The 25,804-nt window shown below is 46.8% G+C and overlaps 1 protein-coding gene across 1 annotated transcript; it reads left to right on the top strand.

Annotated features, from left to right (window-relative positions):
• The first annotated feature begins 273 nt into the window (after positions 1-273).
• Positions 274-25,234, top strand: VPS35 (VPS35 retromer complex component). Its single transcript, XM_033156719.1, has 17 exons — positions 274-387; positions 5,073-5,171; positions 5,523-5,619; positions 6,267-6,390; positions 6,697-6,879; positions 8,689-8,902; positions 9,970-10,053; positions 10,265-10,374; positions 14,683-14,779; positions 15,954-16,102; positions 17,176-17,383; positions 17,593-17,748; positions 19,002-19,124; positions 19,848-20,027; positions 21,943-22,182; positions 23,537-23,680; positions 24,783-25,234. Exons 1-17 carry the CDS (start codon positions 385-387, stop codon positions 24,960-24,962), a joined length of 2,391 nt encoding a protein of 796 aa, XP_033012610.1. The 5' UTR covers positions 274-384; the 3' UTR covers positions 24,963-25,234.
• The last annotated feature ends 570 nt before the right edge of the window (positions 25,235-25,804 follow it).

Genomic DNA, 25,804 nt, shown 5'->3' with positions numbered 1-25,804 from the left:
GGAGGCTCTCCTCAACCCACTCCCTCCCTCCGGAACGTGACGTAGCTCCGTTCCATCCTATTACAGCTCTCCAGGAGGAAGGGATGGTGAAGAGGCACCTAATCAGTCAGGAAGACCAGCCCGAGGAGCGTGGAGGCTCTATTGGCGGAGAGGAGCGTCCGTCGCCGCTCCTGAGAGCCAATCACTGCAGCGGAAGGGAGTCTTCCCCCCCCTTCGGCTTTCCGCCAATGGGGAGCGGGAGTAGAAGCAAAAGAGGCGGGGTCCCGAGCGGGTTTCCTTTGTCACATGACAGTGGTGGGAAGTGGGGGGGCGGCTGAGCAGGCGCCTAGCTAGGACGGGGTTTGTTGCAAGCGCTGCGGGGGTTGCAGTGAGCGACGCGCCACTATGGTGAGTAAGAAAAAAAAAGAAGGTGATAAAGAGGGGTGGTGGGTGGGGGTCGCCTTGGCAAGAGGGGCTGCTCAGGCCTCCTCCTCCTCCTCCTCCTCTGCAGTCCTTTCTATGGGGCAAGGCTGTTGGCCTGGCTGCTGGTGGTTATCCCCCCCCCCATTAAATCTATTAAGTCTTATCAGTTAATTGTTTTTATTTATATAGCCATCAATAAGTGTTCTTTGGGTGCATTGCAGTCAAAAGGAAACTGCAGAGCTGGACTACTGTAATGTGCTTTCCGTGGGGCTGCATCTTGAAGACGGCTTGGGGAACTTCTGTTGCAGCCAAAGGAAGCTGTCAGGGCGCTAAAAGTGAACGGGACGGGAGGTTTGAACACGCGACACGACTTTTGTGTTTAGTTGTGCTGACTGCTGGTGTGTTTCTCAGCGCAGCTCAAAAGGGCTGGTATTAACCTTTAAGGCCCCCAAGCCTGCCTTTCCTCAACCTCTAGAACAGGTGTGGGCGACCTTTGACCCTCCAGATGTTGCTGAAGAACAACTTCCATCGTCCCTGGCCATTGGGCATGCTTGCTAGGGCTTTGGGAGTTGTAGCGCAGGTTCCCCACTGTTGCTCTAGAGATGTTTTGGGCTGTAATTCCCAGGTAGCGCGGCCGTGCTGACCTGGACTGATGGGAGGGCACATTGTTGGGGAAGGCTGCACCTAAATTGGTTGGGAATGAATTACTTTAAGATTGCCTGCATTCCTGTGATACTGCCTGTAATTCAAGACTTGGATATGTGCTTGTGTACTGAGTGGAGAATTTGTTTAGACTCATGAGCATTCACCAGAAGACCTTATTGGTGGTGGCCTCGCAGTTGTGGAAGTTTTCCAGTTAGTATTTCTTTGGACCCCTTCACTTCAGGCGTTGAGAATGTCTGCCAAAATTCTTACTAATGCCTTTCCTTAAGAGAATTTTGGTGATCTTATTCAGAATCTCTTACACATCTGTCTTCAACTACTCAGTGCTTTGTACTGTAAAGTTTATTTTTCTCCATGGCTTTATAAGGGATTGGTTCTGAAAAGGGACGAACATATAACTGTAACAAGCATATCAATATAAAAAATGCAACAATAATAACTGAACATTTTAATGCCACTCTTTATTGTTTCAGGTTCGGGACAGTGTACAGCATAAAACATTTATTTTATTTTTAACACCCCCACAATACACACTTAAAAAAAAGTTGAGCACAACCCTAAGTATGTTTACTACTGAGCTCAGTGGGGGTTTATTATCTTCAAGGAGTGTGCTTAGAATTGCACTCTACAACTAATTTAAACTGCTAAATTAAAAGACCACTTGAATTAAGGAAGTCTCAAGTTCATGTGGAACTGCAAAGGTTCTGCTTAGCTAGCAAATACTTTTTCCAGAAAGGGGAAGCAGCAAATAGCCCCAGGTGTGGCTTCCTTCATCACTAATCCTGCAATCCTGTGGGAACCTACTCAGAAGTAAGCCCCACACTTACCTAGTAGTGCCCTAGTAAGTACAGAGTCTTGTAGCACCTTAAAATACTGAGATGTTAGGGTAGGGCTGATGGGAAATGGGGGTCTGGCAACATCTGGCGGTCCAAAGGTTCCCTGCTCTTACATTGGAGGCTTTTTGTACATGGAAACTTCTTCATATGCAGATACAGAAATAACATACAAAAGAGAGGAACAGATGTGAAATCTGGGTCAACAATAAAGGTTATGAATTTGATGGGCTCGTGAGAGAGCCATTCATGTCTTGGAAGTGACCCAAGAATCTTCTATTTTTTTTGTTATCATGCGTGACTTAAGACCTTGTTAGGTGTTGCATCAGGGGTTGGGCATCTGAGTGGTCAAATACTGTGACAAATCTTTTTAAATTGTTAACCTTATCAGAACAATGAAAAAGTTGCCTCAATCAACAGCCAGGTTTGATATATATGCTAATTGCAAATCCCCCACCCCTCCAGTCCTACATAAGTTTGTGCAAACAGAGGAACTCCTAGATTTGGGTAGCTTTCTTGCATACCATTCTTTTGTTGGAAAGGCGCCTTCTTTGAGCCCAAAGAGACCTCTTCCTCTGGTGTTGGGATAGCCAACATGAAGTCTTCCAGAGATTATTGGACAACAACTCCCACCATCCCCACCTTTTGGAAGCGCTGGCTGGGGCTGATGGGATTTGTAATCCAAAACATCTGATGAGTATCACTTTGAGGAAGACTGCATTATACTTAACAAGGCTGTGCAGCTGCATGGAAAAGCTGGCATTGAGGTAGATCAGTGATAGCCAAACTTGGCCCTCCAGCTGTTTGGGGACTACAATTCCCATCATCCCTGGCAATTGGTCCTGTTAGCTAGGGATGATGGAAGTTGTAGTCCCAAAACAGCTGGAGGGCCAAGTTTGGCCATCATTGAGGTAGATGCTTGGAGGTCAGGAACACTATTGAATCTTGAGCTGAGGAACTTAAAAGCTCTGAGTGTGTTTGAAAATGGTAGGGATGAATAATCTTCAGAGCAGGGATAAATTATCTTTACCCAAAGAGCTCGTTGAAATGGCTGGACCAAGAGTGATGATTAATTTGTCAGCTTATTCTATGTGGTTGTTTGCCTTGCTGGCTGTTATGACCATCATTGGAGGTCTTCCTCTTGGTGCCTGCACCATCAGAAGTGACAGCACCAACTGTAATTTATATAGTTAATTTATTTATAAGGATATATACTTGTCCCCACCACCAGAATTTCCAGGGTGGCTTCCAGAATATGAAAGTACAGTACAATAAAGCAAATCTGGCTAATGGTCTTTGGGTGTTGGCTAGAAACACTTTTGCTTATGGGAACATTCAGAGGCCTTGACATAGAGTAGCTGGACCATGCCAGCAGGGCCTGATGGGAGTTGTAGTCCAAAACATCTGGAGGGCACAAGTTTGGACTCCCAACTCCCATCCGCTCCAGCCAGCACAATTGTGCAGAAGGGCACCAGTTCGGTGAAGGCTGGGTGAAGACAGTGTTCTTCAACCCTAAGTCCCCAGATGTTGCTGGACTACAACTCCCATTATCTCTGGTGATCGGCTAAGCTAGCTGAGGATGATGGGAGTTGTAGTCTAACAACTTCTCGGCACCCGAAGTTGAGGAATACTAGAATGCAACCCTGTACTCACTCACCTGAGAGTGAGTGAACTAAATGGGCTTTACTTTTTATGTAGACACTTAAAAGCTTGCAGTTTTGGTCTCCGCTGTGTTTTATGTTTTATGATGCATTGTTTGTCAGGTTGTCCTGAAAATGTGTCTTAAATTATACACTTTTAAAAATACAAACTAAGAGTGTTGGGCGTGTTTTCAAGAAATGAGGGAAATGCTACATGATTGTTAGCTGTCAGTATACATATGGCTATAGAATATATTTTTTAAGATTACTGAAAGATATGGGGGGGGGGAGAATAAAACAGCATGGACTTCTAAAATCGAATGTCTGGCTTCACAGTACAACTATTCTAAATAATATACTTGGAACATACCGTAATTGGCTTTCTACACTAAAATAAATGCAGTTCCTCTAGAATTTTGGTAAATCATTCAATGTGGTAACCAAGAAAAATAAAGCCATTATGAAAGTCGGCTGTATTGTCATTTCATTAAATGGAAACAAGGAAACTTTGCAAGACATGTGAAATCCTTTCTAGGCCGGACTTTCTTGTGCTACCTTGGAAGAAAATCCCATGTGTTGACACTCTGCAGGACCTTATTTACTTACTGTGATGAGGAATCCTCATGGTGGCTTACAATGGATTGCACCAATACAGAGCAAACAAAGACTGCACATCCATCCCCACAGCCTTCAGTTCTTTGGCCCGTGGGTGGGGCGAGAGTGTGCTTCTCTATGGCCAGAATGGGCTTTCTACTTTTACATCTGCAGTCCCAGGTCCTTGCTGATCCTAGCGTCTGGTTGTCTTTGCCTACTCTTGGGCAGCTAAGTGCAGCATTCTCCATCACTGATCACCAGTAGTGTTGGTCCCACAAGAAATCACCATTAGCTTATTCCCACAATGGATAATTAACTTAAGGAATTTGTTGCCGAGGGATGGGGTCCTAGACCGTTACACTCAGATTATTTTAAAAGAGAATTAGACGAATTTAGGGAGGAGAGGGTGATCAACTGCTGCCTATTTGCTTAAAAGACCCCCCCGCCCCTTTCCATAAGGTTCTAGGTGGGGTTACAACTGTATGATATACAGTTATAAGAACAAATTGAACTGCTGCAATTATGGAAGAAGGAAAGTTGTTCCAAGTGGAGTGGAACCGTATAAACGGCATTTAGCCATGAGACCTACTTATTTAAGAAGTCCCTTACCTGCCCTTCGCCACAAGGTTGCAGGGTGGATCCCCAACCATACAGTAATGAAGCCCAATAAAGCAAATGAAAGGATGTACATCAGGCAGCGGAGGTATAGGGATCCTACGTTGTTCGAAGATTGCACGCCAGTGGAAATGAATTGCTGGGGAGCCACAGCAGGGGAGAATGGTAGCTTCCTTGAAGCCTACAAGGAGGGTTTGAAGGTTTCTGGTGGGTTTCTGGTTGGGGGAAGCAGGGTGATAGACTAGGTGGAACATCTCTCTGAGGCAGCAGCTGCTATGTTCTTGCCAGGAAGTAATCACCTGTTTCCCTTACCCCTTTTTCCTAGCCGACTACACAGCAGTCTCCTCAGGATGAGCAAGAGAAGCTTCTGGATGAAGCCATTCAAGCTGTCAAGGTCCAATCCTTCCAAATGAAGCGGTGTTTGGTAAGAACTGTGTACAGTTACATTTCTTATTCTTCTCAGTTCATTGATTTCAGCCTCTGCTGTTTTATTTGTATTTTAATTTATCTTTGGATATAATCTTACTGCTGTAAAACTGCCTTTGAATGCCTGTTCAAAATAGTGGCCTAGACATATCAAAAATTATATTTTGGGATGTTCTGGAAGGGTGAATTGGCAGGTCGCTCCTTGACCTCCAGAGCACTGGATATTCCTGAAAGTTACAAAAGGCAATCACTGCCAGGTGCACATCTTGCATGGTGGGGCAGGGGGACTAATTGGGAAATGAGATGTACAACCAATAATCTTACTTTTAAATGTTTTTTTGTCTGTTAGGACAAGAACAAGCTAATGGATGCCCTGAAACATGCCTCTAACATGCTTGGTGAGCTGCGGACTTCGATGCTTTCCCCAAAGAGCTATTATGAGCTCTGTATCCTCTTGAGACTTAACTTGCTGCTAGCTGAGTCTTGTTTGGGGTGATGGTGATAGGGAGGGAGGGAACCTGGAACCTGCAGATGGAAGAACCATGGGAGCGATTTTCTTGCTCATCGTATGATCCAACCCCCTGCTCCCATGCCGGGAATCCAGAACTTTTTTATTTATTACATTTCTCAAGGTTGGGTTAGCACAGTGGTTCCTAAACCTTTTCAGGCCACCGCCTCCTTGGTTCCACAAACTCATCCCCAATGTCCCCATCCCTTTTTAAAGCATTATTCAGAACAGCGGCCTGCACAACTCACTAGGGATAATAAGAGCATAATAAAATTCCAAATAGTAACATTTACGTGCACATTTATTCGAAATCCAGTTGAACCACTGAGTTGAATTAATTCAACATAATTGATGAACTTGATTTAGTGATACCAGCTAATAGCCTAGCTATCTCTGCTTGAAGACTGGAGCTTTTTGCCCTCTGAAATGTCAGCGCCTTCCTTCCCGCTGACCCCTTCATTTGCTTTAGATTATGAGCTCTTCCGGGGCTACTGATTTTCCCTTGGTATTTCTGGGTAGTCACACACCCACACAGCACATCACCTACCTGCTGCTCTAGTCTGAATCCTTAACCGCAAGGAAAAGATATGGCGATTTCTGATGAGCTACACTACTTGGAGGTGTACCTGACGGATGAGTTTGCCAAGGGAAGGAAGGTGACGGATCTCTATGAACTGGTGCAGTATGCTGGAAACATCATCCCGCGGCTGTAAGTAAATAAGAATCGAGGGTGACGTCTTGCGTTCTGGGACCAATAATCTGCTTTCTGCAACTGCAGTAGCTTTTCCATATCACCTTAAATTTCCCTGTGGTAGATGGGAGCATTGTTTGAAATCCAATGGCCTCACTCGGGTAGATGTTTTGGACTACAACTCCCATCACCCATAACAACCACATGATGGGAGTTGTAGTCCAAAACATCCAGAGAGTACAACGCGTGAGAAGGTTGCTTTTGCTTCTATGATTTCACTTAAGTATCCTTAACGGTTTCTCTTTCTCCTCCCTCCTCCCCCAGATATTTACTCATAACCGTTGGCGTTGTCTACGTTAAGTCCTTCCCTCAGTCCAGGAAGGATATCTTAAAAGACCTGGTGGAAATGTGCCGTGGTGTCCAGCATCCTCTGAGGGGCCTGTTTCTGCGCAACTATCTCCTTCAGTGCACACGGAACATCTTGCCTGATGACGGGGAACAGACAGAGTAAGAAGGCTGGCGGGGTGGAAGCGGAGCTTTCATAAGTGTGTTGGGAGCCAGACACTGGAACAAAGCTGCCTGGTCCCTGGGTATGGACTGAGGTCACCTGAGGGTGGCAGCAGCAGCACCCTTGCTGAGGCAGGTGCAGTTAGTGCCTGGAAAAGAGTTCACCTAAGACCCCTGTGTGCGCTGCCTTGGTTCCAAGATGGAAGACATTGGAGTGTAAATGGAGAGTCCAATCAGGAGCTGCCAATTTCACCTCTGATAACAGTGATGGTCCCCAACTTGGGCAGCTTTCTAAGCAGATTAGACAAATTCATGGAGGATAAGGCTGTCAATGGCTGCGATGGCTATATTAAGAATATAAGAGGAGCCTGCTGGATCAGGCCAGCGTCCTGTTCTCACAGTGCCCCTATGGAAAGCTGGTAAGCAGGACCAGAGCACAGACAGTCTCCAGCAACTCTTGAGACCCAAGATGCTGAATTAGATGGGCCCTTGATCTGATCCAGCAGGGTTTCCGTGCAGTTTTCCAATCATTTGAGGTTCCTTTTCCAGTCTGCAGAGTCGCCCAGAAAGTCTTCCAGGATCGTCTTTCTCAGTTCAGCTCATCTGCTGGCAAATTCCCACTTGGGAGTGAACACCTCACCCATTCTAGTTCTGCTTAAAATATTTAACTTGAAGAGCTAGCGTTACAACTTATACAACTGCTGGTCTAAGGAAAACAAAGTAAAAAAAAAACTATGTACAGAGAATCCTTCCTTCCTCTCTGCTCTGGACAGAGTAACAGCCACTTCTTTCAGAGCATGTCTAATAGAGAAGTCTGTTGCTGGGGAGAAAACTTGTTGCTGGGGCAGACTTGTTGCTAGGGGCAAAACTGTGCAAGTCTTATTTTTAAGATTACACTTGCACAGAGTTCTTCTGATGTTCTTAAGTCATGGTTGGGCTTGCTAGGAGACACGTTGGCAGGAGAAAGGAGGAAACTCGTTGCCTGTCTGCTTTGGGAAATCTGCCAGCTATGCAAGTTGCTTCCCAGGAAGCTGAACATTGCAAGTTGGTTGCATTCTGCCGCTTTCGTTCCTTGTTTAAGAAACAAAATAGCTTGGCCTTCCAAAGTGTCATTATGAGCTGATCTTCTGTTGCAACCCCGGGGGTAGAATGTGCCCCTCTAGCCTTCTCTCTCTGGCCTTGGGACTCTTACCGAGGGCACTGCTGTCACCGGCCCTGCCTTTTGCCCTCCTGGAGTGTTTTCTGCAGGGTGGAATGTGTCCTTGAATTCTGAGAAGGACTCTTGTTTGTCTGGATGGAAGATAGAGGTGTGTGTGTGTGTGTGTGTGTGTGTAAACTAGCCTACTGTAAAAAAGCTAAGTTTGTATTGATTTACTGTATTTGCCTACTTTTCCTGGAAAGGAAAGGATCCTTCCTCCCCTTCACCCCATGGCCTGATACATTGTCATGCACAAAACCTCCCTAGCTGAGCACTCCTATGGTATGTACAGGAGCACAGCTTCATGTCCATGAAAAGGACATTCACATCTTGTTTGGAAGAGATGCAAATTGTACATTATGGTGTGCGGCTTTCTCCCTAACCTGGCACAGGCTGTTAAAATGGAGTGGTTCCCAGCGCATGTTTAAATCCAGCCAGGGGTTCTTCAGGCTGCAGAGGGCTCTTTTTAATGAGCATCTCTCTTCATGGTTCAAAGAGGATGCTGCTTTGTTTTATTTTAAAAATGGATTTGACCCTCATCTTGAAAGCATATCCTCTCTGTCCTCCTTTACATCCGTAAAAAGGAAGTGCTTGCTCTCTTGACTTTACAGCGAAGAAACGACTGGGGACATCAGCGATTCCATGGACTTTGTGCTGCTGAACTTTGCTGAGATGAACAAGCTCTGGGTGCGAATGCAGCACCAGGGACACAGTCGTGACCGAGAGAAGAGGGAGCGTGAGAGGCAGGAGCTGAGAATCCTGGTGGGAACCAACCTGGTTCGGCTGAGTCAGCTGGAAGGGGTCAATGTGGAGAGATATAAGCAGGTGAGATGGTTTATTGGCTTGGCTTGGCTCCAGTTCTGAGTGGGCCTTTTCAGGTGTGGCTCCCTGCTTGTGCAATGCTCTTCTGTATTCAGGCACACCTGGTGCCATCTCTGTTTCTAGGCAAAAGGCAAAATCATTCCTTTTCAGCCAGACGTTGGGCCTTAATTTGGAGGGGTTTCAGTAAATTTGTGGTCACTTTCTTGCTTATCTTTTAGTGCAGAGGGTTGTGTTAAACCTGCCTTTTTACATTATGGAGGTGTTTTTAGATTTTTCTTTTGGTTTTAATTTTTGTGTTATTTTGTAAATTGCTCTGGTTAATCTTTCATGAAAAAGTGTGATGATATGCTGTTAATAATAATAAGAAGAACAGCAACAATAAAAAATGAATTGGTTTAGTTGTAGTTTATTACAGCTGAAGAAAGTAAAGTTATATTATTTCGTCCCCAGTAGTCATAGCTTGTTAGTCACCTAACACAGGGCTTTCTCTAGGCCAGTGATGGTCAGGGGTGCCGCAGGCAGCACTGGCCTCTGCCCCTCTTTCCTTTCCTCCCTCCTCTGATGCCCTCTCATGTTTCTGCCTCCCAAAGGCTTGCACAGCTATTTGTCACAGCAGCCTTGGCTGCAAGCTCCCCAGGCGAATGGTGCCTCTGGGGCTGACCAGGGGGTGCTTCCCAGCCATCAAATTTAACACACCAGTACCAAAACCACCAGCAGCCTCCACAGGAAACAAAGAAACCAGCAACTCTGAGCAACGCTAACATATAAATTTGACGCAGCTGGATCACATTCAGTCCAAGTGTCGGGGCGAAGAGGAAAGTCCTAACTTGGTGTTGGAAAGCTTGGTGGTGACAGCAGGCAGGCCTCATTCCAGAAAGCATTCTGTGATGGTGGTAGGGGAGTGGAGAAGCCAAAAAGCAGCCTTCCGAGTCTTGGAGGGTCTGGGTACGTGCATCCTGGGAGAAGTGTTTAAGTGGGGAATAGATTTCAGAGATGGGAGCAAGCGGGCAAGCTTGCAGAAGGCCCAAGGGAGGGAATTGACACAGAGCTCTTTTTCTTCTTCTGACCAGATTGTCTTGCCCGGCATATTGGAACAAGTTGTCAACTGCAGGGATGCCTTAGCTCAGGAATACCTCATGGAGTGCATCATACAGGTGAGCCTGCAGAGGGAGATAACAGATGGCTTTGGTTAAGTGGCATGGCCAATACATAGCAGCATGCAGGGTGTTTCTTCCTTTGGACTCTTCTGGGCCGAGGAAACAGGAAGCAGCTGGGCATAGTGGTGAGTCTGTGGGAAGTATGACAAGCATAGAGAAATCATTGCCCTGCTTTGCTCAGCCAATGGACTCTTCCTGCTCTGTCTAGGTCTTCCCGGATGAATTTCACCTCCAGACCTTGAACCCTTTTCTACGAGCCTGTGCGGAGTTGCACCAAAATGTGAATGTGAAGAATATCATCATTGCTTTAATTGACAGGTGCGTAAGGAAGCATTTTAATGACACTGCAGGTGGGGAGGAAACCGATAGGCACCCGGGGAGAGCAGGTTATCTATCTTTTCCCAGTTATGAATTTCTCTTCATGGTTTCCAGGTCCTTTGCTCCATCCATGCAGTCTTGTTATTTTAAGCCAAAAAAGCCCCCACTGGTGCGATTCCTTCCAGTGATTGGTGGAGTTCCTGTGAGGTCATGGAATGCTCACAACCTTTCTTTAGAGGCTGGCAAGAGTTAACCCAGGGAAGTCTTACAGACAGTGTAGCTTTCTGTTGGGATTAAAACACACAGTTGGGGGTTAAAAAAAGGAAAGCTGGTCTTGTTGGTAAGAAGTAAAGTTGGACTGGGAGTTTGACTAGAAAGCGGAAGCAGGGGTAGAGTAATCAGTAGACTGAGAAGAAGGAGCCACAGTGAAGGCTGAGCAAAAGGGCTGCAGGAAAAGTTTCGTTAAAGGAGGAATGCATGTTGCTGCTAAGCTATATGCCGCTTAACTCCCAAAGGGAGTTCTGAGTGGCTTATAAGTATAAAACCAAAGCATGAAGATGCATATTTAAAATACACAGTATAACGATTCCATCAGAATAAATACCCACAATTAAAATGTGTGACGAAGCAAGCCAGTTAAAACAGCATGGCAATTAAAACTGCTTAAATAGCCATTATAAAACAGGTGGTTAGGTCAGGTGGAAAGCTCACCTGGAGCAGGTGTGCTTTTCAAGAGCCCACTCTGCAAAATCATAATTGAGGAAATGAGGTTTTATCTGATTTTTTTGGGGGGGGGCAGAAGAGATCTAGCATTGGCAAACCAGGATAGGGGTTCTCATGCTCACATGTGGCCCTCTGGATATCTTTCTGGTCCTTGGGAGCCTTCCCAGGCCACAGCCCTCACTGCCCTTACTTCACATCATCCATGCGTGTTTTTGCCTGCCTGAAATGTGCCCTCGAAGTCTAGTAATGCCTCTCGCTTGCCTGCGTGGGGGGCGTGTGCAGGAACCAGCCTACTGTGCAAAGATAAAATTTATATCCCTTGCTCCGCCCACGTTTGCATGTGGCCCCAAGAAGGTTACCCAGAAGATAATGCGGCCCCCGGACTGGAAAAGGTTATCCACCCCTGCTTTAAACAGTAGCAGTTGTGTGCTGTTGGCAGGGAGGAAGATAGGGAGGAGGGAAGGATGTCTGAAACCCAGCAAAGGCTCTTGTCCATGCCGACAGCTTGCCAACAGGATTGGGGCATGTGCTGTTGTCAGAAAACGGTATTGCTGGGTTTGGGTGCTTGGAGGGCAGAAGAAATAAGATGCATAGAGGCAACAGGAAGGTTGAATTTCACACGGATTGTTAAGCTACTCAGCCATGCCTGTTTTGCAGGTTTTGGCATGGTGGTTTGGGAGATTTCCAAGCTAGAGTTCTGCCATTCTCTCTTGCCTTTCTCCGTTCCCTTTCGGCAGATGGATAGCTATGGTTGGAGGCAACAATGCTTCTGAATGCCAGTTCAGGAGGGGAGAGGGCTCTTGTGTTCTGGTTCAGCTTGCTGGATTCCCATTGCGGGCATCTGGTTGGCCGCTGTGAGAACAGGACGCTGGACTAGATGAGCCATGGGCCTGATCCACCAGACACCTCTTTTTAAGTTGTTGGTTGCATCCAGCTAAGCTTTACTCAGAGTAGACCTACTGAAATGAATGGACCCCAGTTAAGTCATGCTCATGCACTTCTACTCCAAGTAGGTCTGTCTAGCGTTGGATACAAACTCGTTATCTTTTCGGATGGCAGCGTTATTAGCATCTTTCCGAGAACTGTGTATGGTTGCTTCGGTGTCTGTGTTTATAAAGCTGATTGCCTTTTAAATATTGGCAAAAGTTTGCTTTTGCATGGCGGGCAGGGAGAAGCTGTGCATTTATGTGGGAGTAATGGGTGATTCAGCTGCTCGGAGTGAGCGGAGCGCCTGTTTGTTTGGAGGCGGCTTTGCTTTGATGACCTCTCTGACTCACGCAGGTTTGCATTGCTTTGGGAAGAGCCTTTGTACAACGTGAAGCAGGCAACCTTTGGGTGACTTTTCGTACTCTCTCGCTTGAGCGTTTCCCCCGGTTATTTCTCTGGAACATCCAGTCCTCTCTGCAGCTTGAAATGGCGAGAGATGCGGGTGCAAACCATCTATTTATTTCTCTGATTCCAGTGTTAAAAGCCCAGCGCTTGGCAGATTCCCCACCCCCTCCCCCTAGTTCATCCTTTTGGCAGCTAGCGTCTCTAATGCAGGGAGAGACTGGCTTGCTCAGCTTGCTGGCTTAAATCTCCTGTGGTTAAGCTTGCACAGACCTGGGTTTTGAAGGCCTGTGACCTGGCCACCTTCGGAAGCCAGTGGCGGCACCAGGGGGAAACAAATAATCTGGGGTGGCACAGGAGGGGCAAAATATATTTCTAGGTGGGCAAGAAATTAAAATAGCAGTGTATGCCAATGACAGGTGATCAGAAATGGGGGGCAAGTGATGAGATGAGCTCCTTGTTGGCAGGGGGCACTTGCCCCTCTCCCCCTGTATCACTTATGACCGAAGCTAAGCAGGTCTGTACCTGGTCAGTGCCTAGGTGGGAAAACACCTGGGGACCCCTCCCATGCTGCCTTGAGTGCCATAGCAGAAGCAAAGCAAATCTTTTTTGTTAACGGTCAGTGACAAAATGAGGGGAACTACACTTCCCAGAATTCTTTGGAGCGGGAAATCAGCGCCCTAGAAAGCACATAAAACACATTATCGAAATGTGTATAACAAGAGTAAAATAGAGCAAAATAAAGTAAGGCAAAATAAAGTAAGAACTCAATTTTTGTAACTCCCTGCCTATTGACCCTAGGAAGGTGCCTTCACTGTACCCTTTTTGGTGCCTGATAAAACAGGTGGCGCTGTGGTCTAAGCCATTGAGCCTCTTGGGCTTGCCGATCAGAAGGTCGGCGGTTTGAATTGCCGCAACAGAGTGCTCTGTCCCAGCTCCTGCCAACATAGCAGTTCGAAAGAACGCCAGTGCAAGTAGATATATAGGTACTGCTGTGGCAGGAAGGTAAACAGCCTTTCCATGCGTTCTGGTTTCCGTCACGGTGTTCTGTTGTGCCAGAAGCGGTTTAGTCACGCTGGCCACATGACCCGGAAAGCTGCCTGTGGACAAACGCCATCTCCCTCAACCTTAAGCAAGATGAGCACCGCAACCCCATAGTCGCCTTTTACTGGACTTAACTGTCCAGGGGTCCTTTACCTTTTACCTTTAAAACAGGTTTGTTTAGACACAGATGTTTGGAAAGTTGATGTGAGTTTTAATCTGTTTTTGGTCTGTAGTTGTTTTACCTTTTCAAATGTCTTAAATTAATTGGTGTACATTTTTCTTACTGAATTTATTGTTTTATCATTTTTGTAAACCTCTTTGAGGTTTGTTTATTCTTTCTTTCTCTCAGTCAAGAGGTGTATAAATGTGAAATGACAGATAAGTAAATAAATAAATAATAACCCGGAGTAAAAATTAGATGGGCATCGTCAACTTAAAAGATGTAATCCTGCCTCAAAAGCCAAAGACCAAAATGTTTGCAAAGTGTCTGGGATCAGTTTCTGGCAGGTTTCGCTCACTGCAGCACAATATTTGGCCGTACTCAGGGGTATAAATGCATGTTGATCCAAGCAGAAGGACATAAAATGATTGCCCTGGCAGATTTGGTAATATGGGTTCAATAAAGGTTTTATGCAAGCCGCGGTAGAACGAGCAGCACAGGAAGATTTGCATCTCTGACTCAAGCTCTCCAAAGCTTCAGGAGTGCTTACAGTTTTGGACTCCAACTCCCATCAGCCTTGGCCATCCGGGACAATGGGTCAGGAATGATGGGAACTGTAGTCCAAGAATCTGAAGGGCCACACGTACTGCCTCCCAGATGTAATGCCCACAGGGGCTAGGAGACATAAGGCAGCTGCTCCCCATACATTTAAAGTGCATTCAACACACACTGGAAACACTGATTTCCCGCTCCAAAGAATTCTGGGAAGTGTAGTTCCCCCTCATAGACTTACAATCCCCAGTACTCTTAACAAACTACGGTTTCCAGGATTCTTCGGTGGAAGCAATGTGCTCTTAAATGGGCTTTGGATATTTTTTAAATGTGGGGTGTCCGTACGCTCTAGGAATCTAGATTTTGCTTTGAGAGGAAGTAGGTGCTAATGCCCCAACTCTCAAGCACCCTGACTTGGGAAAGAGCTTCGGTCAGTATTGCTTATGAGTAGGATTGGCCTGCAAATCACATTTCCCCAAACTTCCTTTCCACGGCTTTAGGCTTGCGCTCTTTGCTCACCGAGAGGATGGGCCAGGGATCCCTGCTGATATTAAGCTCTTCGACATTTTCTCCCAGCAGGTTGCTACCGTCATACAGGTAAGTGGAGAGTTTGGCCACTTCCCTCAGTGGATTTTAAAAAAACTTGGACTTACTCTGGGTAGTCCACAAGCGCAGCTGCTGAGTCTGACGATTGGCTGGTCCAAGTCAAAAGTGGCTACTGGGCTGGGTCTCCTCCTGGTGCTCGCAGTGGGCTTTGTAGATGATTCGAAGCGGCAGCTACTTTCCCCACCTCTGGTGTCGTGCATGACATCAGGTGTAGGGCTGGGGTGTGTGGCTTACCTGAAACAACTTTGCAGGCCAAATGGGGAGGTGTGGTGGGCCAGATATGGCCCGCAGTCCAGAGGTTTCCTGCTCCCAATGAAAGCGTGTCGATGACATCTGAAGGCAGCCCTGTTTAGGGAAGTTTTTAATGACTGATGTTTTAATGTATTTTTAATCTTTCGTTGGAAGCCTCCCAGAGTGGCTGGGGAAACCCAGCCAGATGGGTGGGGTATAAGTAATAATGTATTATTATTATTATTATTATTATTATTATTATTATTTATTAGCTCCATCCCAGCTTCCTTGTGTTGCACGGGAAAATCTGAAAGATGCCTTTAAGCTTGTGTTTCCCAAACTTTGGGCCTCCAGTTGTTTTTTGAACTCCAGTTCCCATCATCCCTGGCCACTGGTCTTGCTAGCTAGGGATGGTGGGAGTTGTAGTCCAAAAACAGACCCAATTTTGGGAAACACTGTTCTAAGTTGGGCTAGATGACTCTTGGGTGCACTTCCAACTCCACAGTTCTGTGATTCTATGAAAATCCTCCCTGCGATTAGGGTCCCTGATTGCATAATGCAGAAAGGTTGGGACGGAGGAGCTGGTGTTGGGACTCACTTTATGCACCCCCAACCCATTTTGCACCCTTACACACCTGTCTGAGTGCCTCAGCAGTGCTTGTGTGTGTTAAGAATGCATTTGGGAATACAAAGGAGTCTCCGAACGAGTGCCTCTTCCAATCTCGTGTAGGCCCTTGACTGGACAACTTGCAGAGGTTGCACAACCCTGAGCCTGAGCAGTGTCTGAAGGAGAGAGCACCTGTCCCGCCCCCCCAACCAATGCTGCCCTGTGTCTCTGTGTGAATTATAAGTATAATAAATGCAAGTGCCCTTCCTGCAGACGCCTGACGTGCATATCTCCTCTTTATTTTCCCTGCGGTGTCCGAAACTCCAGTCTAGACAAGATATGCCTTCAGAGGACGTGGTGTCGCTTCAGGTCTCTCTCATTAACCTGGCGATGAAGTGCTACCCGGATCGTGTTGACTATGTCGACAAAGTGCTGGAGACAACGGTGGAGATCTTTAACAAGCTGAACCTGGAGCAGTGAGTGGAGGCCGTCTGGCTCGCGGCAGAGCAGGCTGCGCTGCCCGCTAATTGGGGGTGGTGGGCGGAAGGGGACCGAAACCAATTAAGTCTGCCTGGATAAATTGGCCTCGCTCTTTTTCGTCCAAGTGCAGCAGATGGTTCTGTCCTAGCAATGAATTGTTGCAGAATGGCTGAACCTTGACTACAGGAGGTCTAAATGTTTGCATTGGGCAAATATCACTTTGCTTCTAGATCTGTTTCTGCCGTTTTCTCTCTCGGTTTTTCTGAGATGTCAGCTTCCAAAAGCGGGGCCAGGGGGTGGAATCCATTTGTTGTTTTTCTCCGGAAGCCAAATGGCCCTCGAGAGGCTCCTGCGGCAAAAGAAATGAAGTAGAAGTGAAAAAAAAATATTGAGCCTAGGGGAACTGGTTTATGAAACCGAACTGGGGATATTTAGCCTGGAGAAAAGGAGTCTGGGAGGTGGTAGTGCAGCCATCTTCAAATATCCAAAGGGTTGCCTCAGGGAAGATGGAGCAAACATGTTTTCTGCTGCTCCGGAGAGTTGAACCCGAACCAATGACAAGAAAAGAGTTTCCAACTAAACATTAGGAAGGACTTTCTGAGGTTTAAGAGCTGTTTGACAGTGGAACAGACTAGCTTGGAAGGTGGTGGACTCTCCTTCCTTGGCAGTTTTAAGGCAGGCGTTGGACAGCCATCTGTCAGGGAAACTTGATTTGCCATTCCTGCGTTGCAGGGGGTTGGACTAGATGACCCTTGGGGTCATTTCCAACTCTACAATTCTGTGAGAGTACCAGAGAGCTCACAGCATTTCCATACTCATGTTTTTACTCCTGGTTTACTCCTAGGAGTCCTTTATTTCAGTAATACAATTTGGGGGCGTGGAGCCATTTTGTTCCTGTTATGAAAACAGCAGGGAGTCAAGAAATCCTTTGCTGCTCTGCTGAAAACCACCCAGAAATCTACCAACAGGTCCCGATCCCTCCTCTGCTTCACCTGTGTCCTAAACTATAGGAAACTTGATGCATGCCAATGCATTGTTGCCTGCTTAATTCTTAATTTCTTTTTTTCAGCATCGCCACAAGCAGCGCCGTATCCAAGGAGCTGACAAGGCTTTTGAAGATCCCGGTCGACACCTACAACAATGTCCTGACTGTCTTGAAACTGAAACATTTCCACCCGCTCTTTGAGTACTTCGACTACGAGTCCAGGAAGAGCATGAGTTGCTACGTGCTCAGCAATGTGCTGGATTACAACACGGAAATCGTCTCCCAAGACCAGGTAGGGAAAGAGTGTAATGGAGTTGGCAGCACCCCGCACTCCAGAACTGCCCCCTGCCCATTGACATGAATACCTTGCTTGCATTCCTTTCGGTGCCTGCCTAAAACCTTTTGGCTCGTGGCTGTTGGATCCAGGCCAGTATGCGTCGCATACTGAGCTGCAGGGAGCATGGGCTGGGCCTCACTGCCCTTATCCTTTGCCTCCTGCAGGTGGATGCCATCATGAACCTTGTGTCGACGCTGATCCAGGACCAGCCAGACCAGCCGGCTGAGGATCCAGACCCCGAGGATTTTGCAGACGAACAGGGCCTCGTGGGCAGGTTTATTCACCTCCTCCGTTCCGACGATCCTGATCAGCAGTACCTGGTATGGCTTCTTTAAAGTGTTGGAGTGGGGCTGCTTCAAAGAGATGCTTTCTCATCTAGTTCAGCGGTGGGGAACCTTAGGCCCAGGGGTTGAATGCAGCCCCCCCCCAAAAACACCACTCTTTCTGACCCTTGGGGCTCTCCCCAGGCCACGCACCCTCTCCTTGGCCACACCCCCTAGTGGCCCTTGCTTTGCACTCCTGAGCGCAAAACTTGTGATTCCTAGCAACTGGCATTCAGAAGTCTTGCTGCCTCTTTTTTTTTTTTAATAAGAAATTTATTAAATTTTCCAATAACACAAACAATACAAAATACAACAAAACAACAACCAACAAAAACTACAAAACTACAAAAAAATACAAAAATACAAAATTACAAAATGCAAAACTACAAAAAATACAAAAATCTAACTATCTTTTCATATTCATCGCATTGTATTGGGACCTCCTCACATCCTCTCTTCTGCATTCATTTCTAATCCTCTTTAGTAACTTTGTAACATTGTAAAATCTTCTTTCTCATCTAATCTTACCACTATAAACCTTAATCCATATTTAACTCTATTGTAATCCTAATAAATTCCACATAACATAATTCTAACTACTTCTTATATCCTATTTTAAACTATCTTCTAACAATACTGAAGATAACATAACACATAACATAATTCTAACTACTTCTTATATCCTATTTTAAACTTAAGAAGTAGTTAGAATTATGTTATGTGTCTTGCTGCCTCTTAACTGTGGAGGCAGAGCAATAGTCACCAGCCCTCGATAGCCCCGCACTCCATGGATTTGTCATATCTTCGTTTAAAGCTATCCAAGTTGGTGGCCATCCCTACCTCCTGTGGGTTGGAGCCCCACAGTTTTAACTCTGTACTGTGTGAAGGAAGTAAACCTGATACTTCTTTTAAATTGGAAGTGCTGAGGATTGAACCTGCATGCCAAGAATCCGCTTTGCTACTGTGGTTCCTCCGTAGCCATCGTTCTCTCGTGCATGCAAATAAGATTGCCTGCTGACTTGGTAGAATCGTGGAATTGTAGAGGTGGGAGGTACCCCCCCCCCCCGGGGTCCTCTAGTCCAACCCCCTGTGATGCAGGGATCTTCCAAACCCAGGTTGATGCATGTTATTTAGTTCATAAAGCAGGGTGTTGTGTTTCTTTGAATGGGGTGGGGGGTGGCGCCATCTTGCCTCCCATCAAAGTTATGGACATATCATCGTCGTGTGATGCATGTATTGTCTTGATTTAGATTTTAAACACTGCCCGGAAACACTTTGGCGCGGGAGGAAACCAGCGCATCCGTTTCACGTTGCCCCCCTTGGTCTTCGCTGCCTACCAGCTCGCTTTCCGCTATAAGGAGAATTCTAAAGTGGTGAGTGAACTGAGCCCAAGATGCAAATCCTGACAGGTTTTTCCTCTCTTAAGAACAGAAGCAGAGCCTGCTGGACCAGGCCAGTGGCCCATCTAGTCCAGCATCCTGTTCTCACAGTGGCCAACCAGAGAGAGGCCTCTTCTGGGAAGCCTGCAAGCAGGATTCAAGTACCAGAGCATTCTCTTCTCCTGTGGCTTCCAGCTACTAGTATTCAGAAGCATTGCTGCCTCCAAAAGGGGGGAGGCAGAGCATAGCCATCATTGCTAGCAGCCGTTAGTGGCCTTTATCCTCCGTTAGATGGGGTTTGGGTAGAAAAAGTTGAGTAAGAGGACAGTAAAATGGCAAGCTGCAAGAGATGAAGTGCTTAAAGAGAGAGGGAGACATATTAAGTGATCAAGGGTTAGATATCTTAAAACTTTCAGGAACTGCCTCCCACGTGGAATAGAGCGAGAACAAAAAGCTGCTTCCTTGAGTCTTGGAACCTTTGTCATCTCTGGTTCCATTCTGGTGGGATATAAATATTCACAGATTTGGGTTTTCCGTAATTTGTTCAGGTTGTGGAATTCCAGTTCTTGTTGCAAATAATGCGGAAATGTTAAGTGGAGCCCTCTTCTTGGTCCTGTCTACCAAGTTTGCTTCTTTTTTTCTGTCGTACTTTTTTGACACAGTATTTTCCTTTGATGTCTTGGGGTGTCTCCCCCCACCCCACCACCCCGCTTTTAGGATGACAAATGGGAAAAGAAATGCCAGAAGATCTTCTCGTTTGCGCACCAGACGATCAGCGCTTTGATCAAGGCTGAGCTGGCAGAGCTCCCTCTGCGGCTGTTCCTCCAGGGGGCGCTGGCGGCAGGAGAGATCGGGTTTGAGAACCATGAAACGGTGGCTTACGAATTCATGTCCCAGGTGGGCTGCTCAGCAAAGGTTTTTCTTCCCACTCCTTCCAAAAAGTTCGATGTGTAGACTGGTCTGATAACAGAGTTGCACACATGCTTAGTCCATGGGTTTGAACCCTGTGCCGGATCAAGAGCCTTAACTGAATAAGAACCTAATTTGTGTTCTACTGGATCAGACCAATGACCCACCTCGTCCAGCATCCTGTTCTCACCAGTAGCTATCAATAGCCCTCCATGAATTCATCTTTTAAAGCCATCCAAGTTGGTGGCCCTCACTGCCTCCTACGGGAATGAGTTCTGTAGATTAAGCGTCCACTGCATAAAGTACTTCCTTTTATGTGTCCTGAATCTTCTAGCACCCAGTTTCATTGGGCGTCCATGAGTTCTAGTGATGATGATGATGATGATAATAATAATAATTTATTTATACCCCACCCATCTGGCTGGGCGGCTCCCAACAGAATATTAAAAACATGATAGAACATCAAACATTAAAAACTTCCCTAAACAGGGCTGCCTTCAGATGTCTTCTAAAAGTCAGATAGTTGTTTATTTCCTTGACATCTGATTGGGGGGGCGTTGCACAGGCCAGGTGCCACCACCGAGAAGGCCCTCTGCCTGGTTCCCTGTAACCTCACTTCTAGCAGTGAGGGAACTGCCAGAAGGCCCTTGGAGCTGGACCTCAGTGTCTGGGTGGTAGAGACACTCCTCCAGGTATACCGGGCCGAGGCCGTTTAGGGCTTTAAAGGTGAGCACCACACTTTGAATCGTGCTCGGAAATGTACTGGGAGCCAATATAAGTCTTTCAGGACCGGTGTTATATGGTCTCGGCGGCCACTCCCAGTCACCAGTGTAGCTGGAAAGAGGGATTTTTTTTTTAATCTATCCACTTTCTCCAAGGCATGCATAATTTTATAAACTTCTATCATGTCCCCCCTTCCTTACTCGCCTGTTTTCTCAAAGTCCTATGTAGGATGTCTGCAATGGATGGACTATATTTGGTTTTCTTAGCTCAGTCCTTCCTTTCTATGGAATGGAAATGTGTGTGAAAAACTTGAATACAGTGAATGTAGGAAGATGCCTTTAAGTGAGCCAGACTTAACGCAAGTGTTTCACTGGTATCTCCTTTTCTGGATCTTAAGCCGGGTGGCTTCCTCAGCTCTGCTGCCTGAGACCCTTTTAATATCCTGAGATTTCAGGGACTGAAGCAGAGACTTCGCACATGGGAATCAGGTGCTCAGCCATTCCCCGCTCTCCCTGAAAAGCGCAAAAGGCCCTCCTGGCAAGGAGATCCAACTGAACTTGGTCCTACGAAGCAGAGCAAGATGTGCTACTAGACAGTGTGCTAGGAGACTGGCCAGAAGCATGGCATCAAGACATCAGAGAAGTACTTCGTCCTCCAAAGTGCCGTGCAAACACTTTTATTTATTTCATAAAATTTGTACATCGCTGGATTATAAAACAACAACAACAACCACCACCCTCAAAAGTGGTTTACCAAAGAGAAAACAATGACACGATCACTAAGAAAAGTTGACAATATTAGAACTCGCATCAACTTTATAAAACACCTGGGTTAGTCTTGTCCTAGACAAAAGTGGTGTATAGGCCAGGGTTTCCCAAACTTGGGTCTCCAGCTGTTTTTGGATTACAGTTTCCATCATCCTTGAGCACTGCTCCTGCTGGCTAGGTATCATGGGAGTTGCAACAACTGCAGGGCCACAGATTCCCCATTCCTGCTGTAGTAAGTCGTCTTGAACTTCCCCTTCTCTCGTGTTCCAGGGAGCTGAGAGCTCTAGCTTTCTTCGCTTGTTTGTTTTTGTGAAAGCCAGGAATTGCCACAAAGCCAGTAATCAAAACTTCCGGCTGTCCATCCCTCCCTCTCTCCCTCCTTCCCTGCCTCTCTCATTTGTCTTCTGAATCAGGCGTTCTCTCTGTACGAAGACGAAATCAGTGACTCAAAAGCCCAGCTGGCTGCAATCACCTTGATAATTGGGACATTCGAGCGGATGAAATGTTTTGGCGAGGAGAACCACGAGCCCCTGAGAACCCAGTGCGCCCTGGCGGCTTCCAAGCTGCTGAAGAAGCCGGATCAGTGCCGAGCTGTCAGCACCTGCGCCCATCTCTTCTGGTCCGGCCGGAACATGGACAAGAACGGAGAGGAGGTGAGGGAGTGACTTGGACCGCAGCTCTTCCATCAGCTCCAGGAAGCACAGCAGCTGCCTGGCCCTGCTCCCGGGGTGGGGTGGGAGTGGGCTCCTGTCCCAGAATCTGCCCAACCTTGCTAGTGCTGATTCTGACTTGGATTTGAGGGGTTGTCCGTGTGCCGAGGGCTGTGGTCCTCTGCGTGGTCCCAAGACATTACTGCATTGCAGGAGTTGGACTATAGATGACTACTTGCGTCCCTTTCAATTCCGCCATTCTCTGATTCTGTGGTCTAAAGTTAAGCAGGCGTGAGTCTGATCTATGCCTGGATGACAGACTCTAGGGCTGGGTGATACCTGGTTTTCAACATCGTGATATATCACCAGTTAAACATTGCGATAAACTGATATATCACAGTGTCTGAAATAAGGATGGAGCTGTGTAGAGGCGCTGGCTTGCTTCACGGTTTTCCCCATGTTGTGATTTTGCATAGCACACACACACACACACACACACACACACACACACACACACACACACACACATCATGATTCACAGTATATTGCCCGGTCAGAAATTAAGAAACCGATGTCACAATATGGACTTCAAATCGGTTTTGGACGATATATCGTCCATCCCAAACACACATCATGATTTGTGATATATTCCCCGGTCAAAAATTATGAAACCGATATCACAATATGGACTTCAGACCAATATCTCTCCCAGCCCTATGATAGCCTGTTGGGATTCTCTGCCTTGAGTTTCATGATGGAAGCAAGATGGGAATCGAAATGTGCTTCAGTCAGGGGTAGGGAACCAAAAGTGCCCCTCGTGGCTTCTCTTTCTGGCCGTTGGGACTCTCCCCAGACTACACTTTTCACCAGTCTTCCTCCACACTCTCCTCTTGAGTGTTTTTTGCCTGGGAAGAATGTGTCCTTGAACTCTCAAGGACTCTACCAAGTTATGTTTTGTTCCTCTGCCCACTTTTGACTCCGGTCCCACCTAGTGCTGGCATGTGGCCCTCACCAGGTTCTCTGGAAAGGAATGTGGCGCCTCTGGCTTTGGATAACTTCATGGGCCGAGGTGAACATTGAAGCTGAGAAAGGATCCCCACTCCTGTACTAAATGAAATAACTTCTTGGGAAAGAGCCCTGTTGAATATGGCTGGGCTAAGCCGAATAAATACTCGAAGTTGGAGGTGGGAAAGCAAGTTGGTGGTGACAGTGACCGTGTAGCTACTTGCGTGCAGTGGAACTTGCTGGCTGAGTTGCAGTTGCAGTGGGGTGAGGGCAGGAACGGGAGTTATGCTCCAAGAAAGTAAGACTGGATATATAGGAGATGCTAACCAGCTCTTTTCTGTTTGGTGCTTAGCTCCACGGTGGGAAGAGAGTCATGGAGTGCTTGAAAAAGGCATTAAAAATAGCAAATCAGTGCATGGACCCCTCTCTCCAAGTCCAGCTCTTCATAGAAATTCTCAACAGATACATCTACTTCTACGAAAAAGAGAACGATGCGGTAAGTGGAAGAGTGCCGAAACAGCACGTGTGTTTGGAGGTCTTCTCAGTGGGGAAGGCTGGGCTTGGATGCCAGTGGCCTCCCAGATGTTGCTGAACTACAACTCCCATCATCCCTGCCTGTTGGCCTTCCAAACTGCCTAGGACAGATGAGCATTGGAATCCAGCAACACCTGGAAGACTGCAGCCCCCCCCCCCCCAGTCTAAATAAATACTAGATATGTGAAGGAAGCCTGACAGCTCCGTGTTTTCCTCTGAATAGTAGTGGAGTATTTCACAAGCCTGTTGAAGACCCTGCATGGGAAAAGCAGCTGTGATGGAGGGAACGCATTAAGCGCTCCACCCACACTAGCAGCAAGTTCCTGCCTTGTGGAGCTGTTTTGCAGTGTGGCTGCAGACCTAGAGAGTAGCTGTGTGTGTGTGTGTGTGTGTGTGTGTGTGTGTGTGTGTCCAGTTGCTGGGGATGATGGGAGTCAGAGTCCAACACAATATGGATGGCTGCAGATTCCCTATCCCTGATTTATGTAGTTACTTAGGGTTGTGTTCAACATAGCACTAGGCAAAATATTACACCGGTGTCTGGATTTCACCATGTGCAGCAGAGCCTTGTGCCCTCCCCCTGTGCCACCCCCTAATCTGTCCTGGGGACTCCCCCAACCCTCCAGAGCCAGATTAGGGGACTGCAGGGTATGGAGGGGAGAAGCATTTTTGGGGGGGAGGGGGGTCCCTGTTGGAGCTAATCCTTATGCTATCACAATTATGTAGTTGAATACCACCCCTGATCATCTTAGTCCCAGTAGCACTGCGAGGAAAAATAGTTGCAGGGTAGCTTATCTGCAGCTACCGATTTCTTCACTGGGAAACACCCAGAATATTTTTTATTTTATTTTATCTGTTTCTATAGAGCAGTTTTTCAAAGCAGATTGCAGGGCAGGAACCGCTGCATGATTCAGTTTGGCGGCCAGTTCCATGAACTAATAAACCCAGCTGTCTTCTGCATCCTGCCTTTGTTATATACATTGCTCTCTTCCTTTTGATCAAAGGTTCTGACTTCCTGCTTCCCCCCCCCCCACCGGGCTTCGTTGCTTCTTTTTCTTTCTCAGGTGACAATTCAGGTTTTGAATCAGCTCATACAGAAAATCCGGGAAGACCTCCCTAACCTTGAATCGACCGAGGAAACGGAACAGATCAACAAACACTTTCACAACACGCTGGAGCACTTGCGCTCGAGGAGAGAGTCCCCTGAGTCGGAGGGCCCCATCTACGAAGGGCTGGTCATATAGGGGGGCGGAACCTCCTGTGCGTTTGCACCACACCCAACCGGATCACCTTTCCATTTACAACACAGTACCTGGGTTTTGTTTTTATTACGGCGATGCTAGAGTTTCATAGATTTGTGCCTTTCGGAAGTGCCAAGTTAGGCTACCTGCGCTCTCTCTCTCTCCCTCCTTTTTTTGCTTTCGTTTCTGTACTTGGCATGTATGTGCGACGTGTTCAGCGCTTTGCTTCCAAGCACTTGCGTTCACCACTTCTACCAGGTTTCCCCCCCCCCCAACTTCTTGGACCAGCAGCTCTGTAGACCACCAGAAAAATTAGCATGGCTGAAGTCATTCCTTCCTTTTAAAAAAATAAATAAATAAAATCCATGTGGCAATGCCTCCCCCTGCCTCTCTTTCCCCCTTTCTCTTGCATTCCAATTTGTCTTAGATCACTTCTCTTCTCTGCCCCCCCCCCAGCCAGCTCAGAACCCTTTAATGTCTTTACCTGGCTTTCCACCTGCAAGTGTTAAAAGGTAGGGTGTGTGTGGGTGGGTGTTGGTTAATTTTTACAGAGAGATTTCATTTTCTTTATAGTTTGGATTCTGCTTCTACCCCTTTCCCCCTTCCCCACCCCCCGAGGTTATGTCAGATTTTTCTTCCCTCCTATCCCTCCCCCACCCCTCTTAAAAACTAGAATATATTAATGCATGTTTTTGGAGTTGTAAAGCACCACGCTTAAAAATTAAATTCAGAAGTTATATTTTGCATATGGAGGCTCTGTGACCCATGGTGGAGGGCCAGTCATTGTGCACAGGGCGATATTTATCAAGGAAACTTTATTTCCGCATAGTATTAAGGAGGAGGAG

The sequence above is a fragment of the Lacerta agilis genome, chromosome 8 (genome assembly GCF_009819535.1).
Source record: "Lacerta agilis isolate rLacAgi1 chromosome 8, rLacAgi1.pri, whole genome shotgun sequence".
NCBI classification, from domain to species: domain Eukaryota; kingdom Metazoa; phylum Chordata; class Lepidosauria; order Squamata; family Lacertidae; genus Lacerta; species Lacerta agilis.
The sequence above is the reverse complement of the archived record's forward strand: the minus strand, read 5'-3'. Positions and strand labels throughout refer to the sequence as shown.

Coding starts and splice junctions, on each gene's coding strand:
- VPS35 (XM_033156719.1), top strand. Junction 14,780..15,953: donor AGGTTGCTACCGTCATACAG/GTAAGTGGAGAG, acceptor CCGAAACTCCAG/TCTAGACAAGATATGCCTTC. Junction 23,681..24,782: donor ACGAAAAAGAGAACGATGCG/GTAAGTGGAAGA, acceptor TTTCTTTCTCAG/GTGACAATTCAGGTTTTGAA.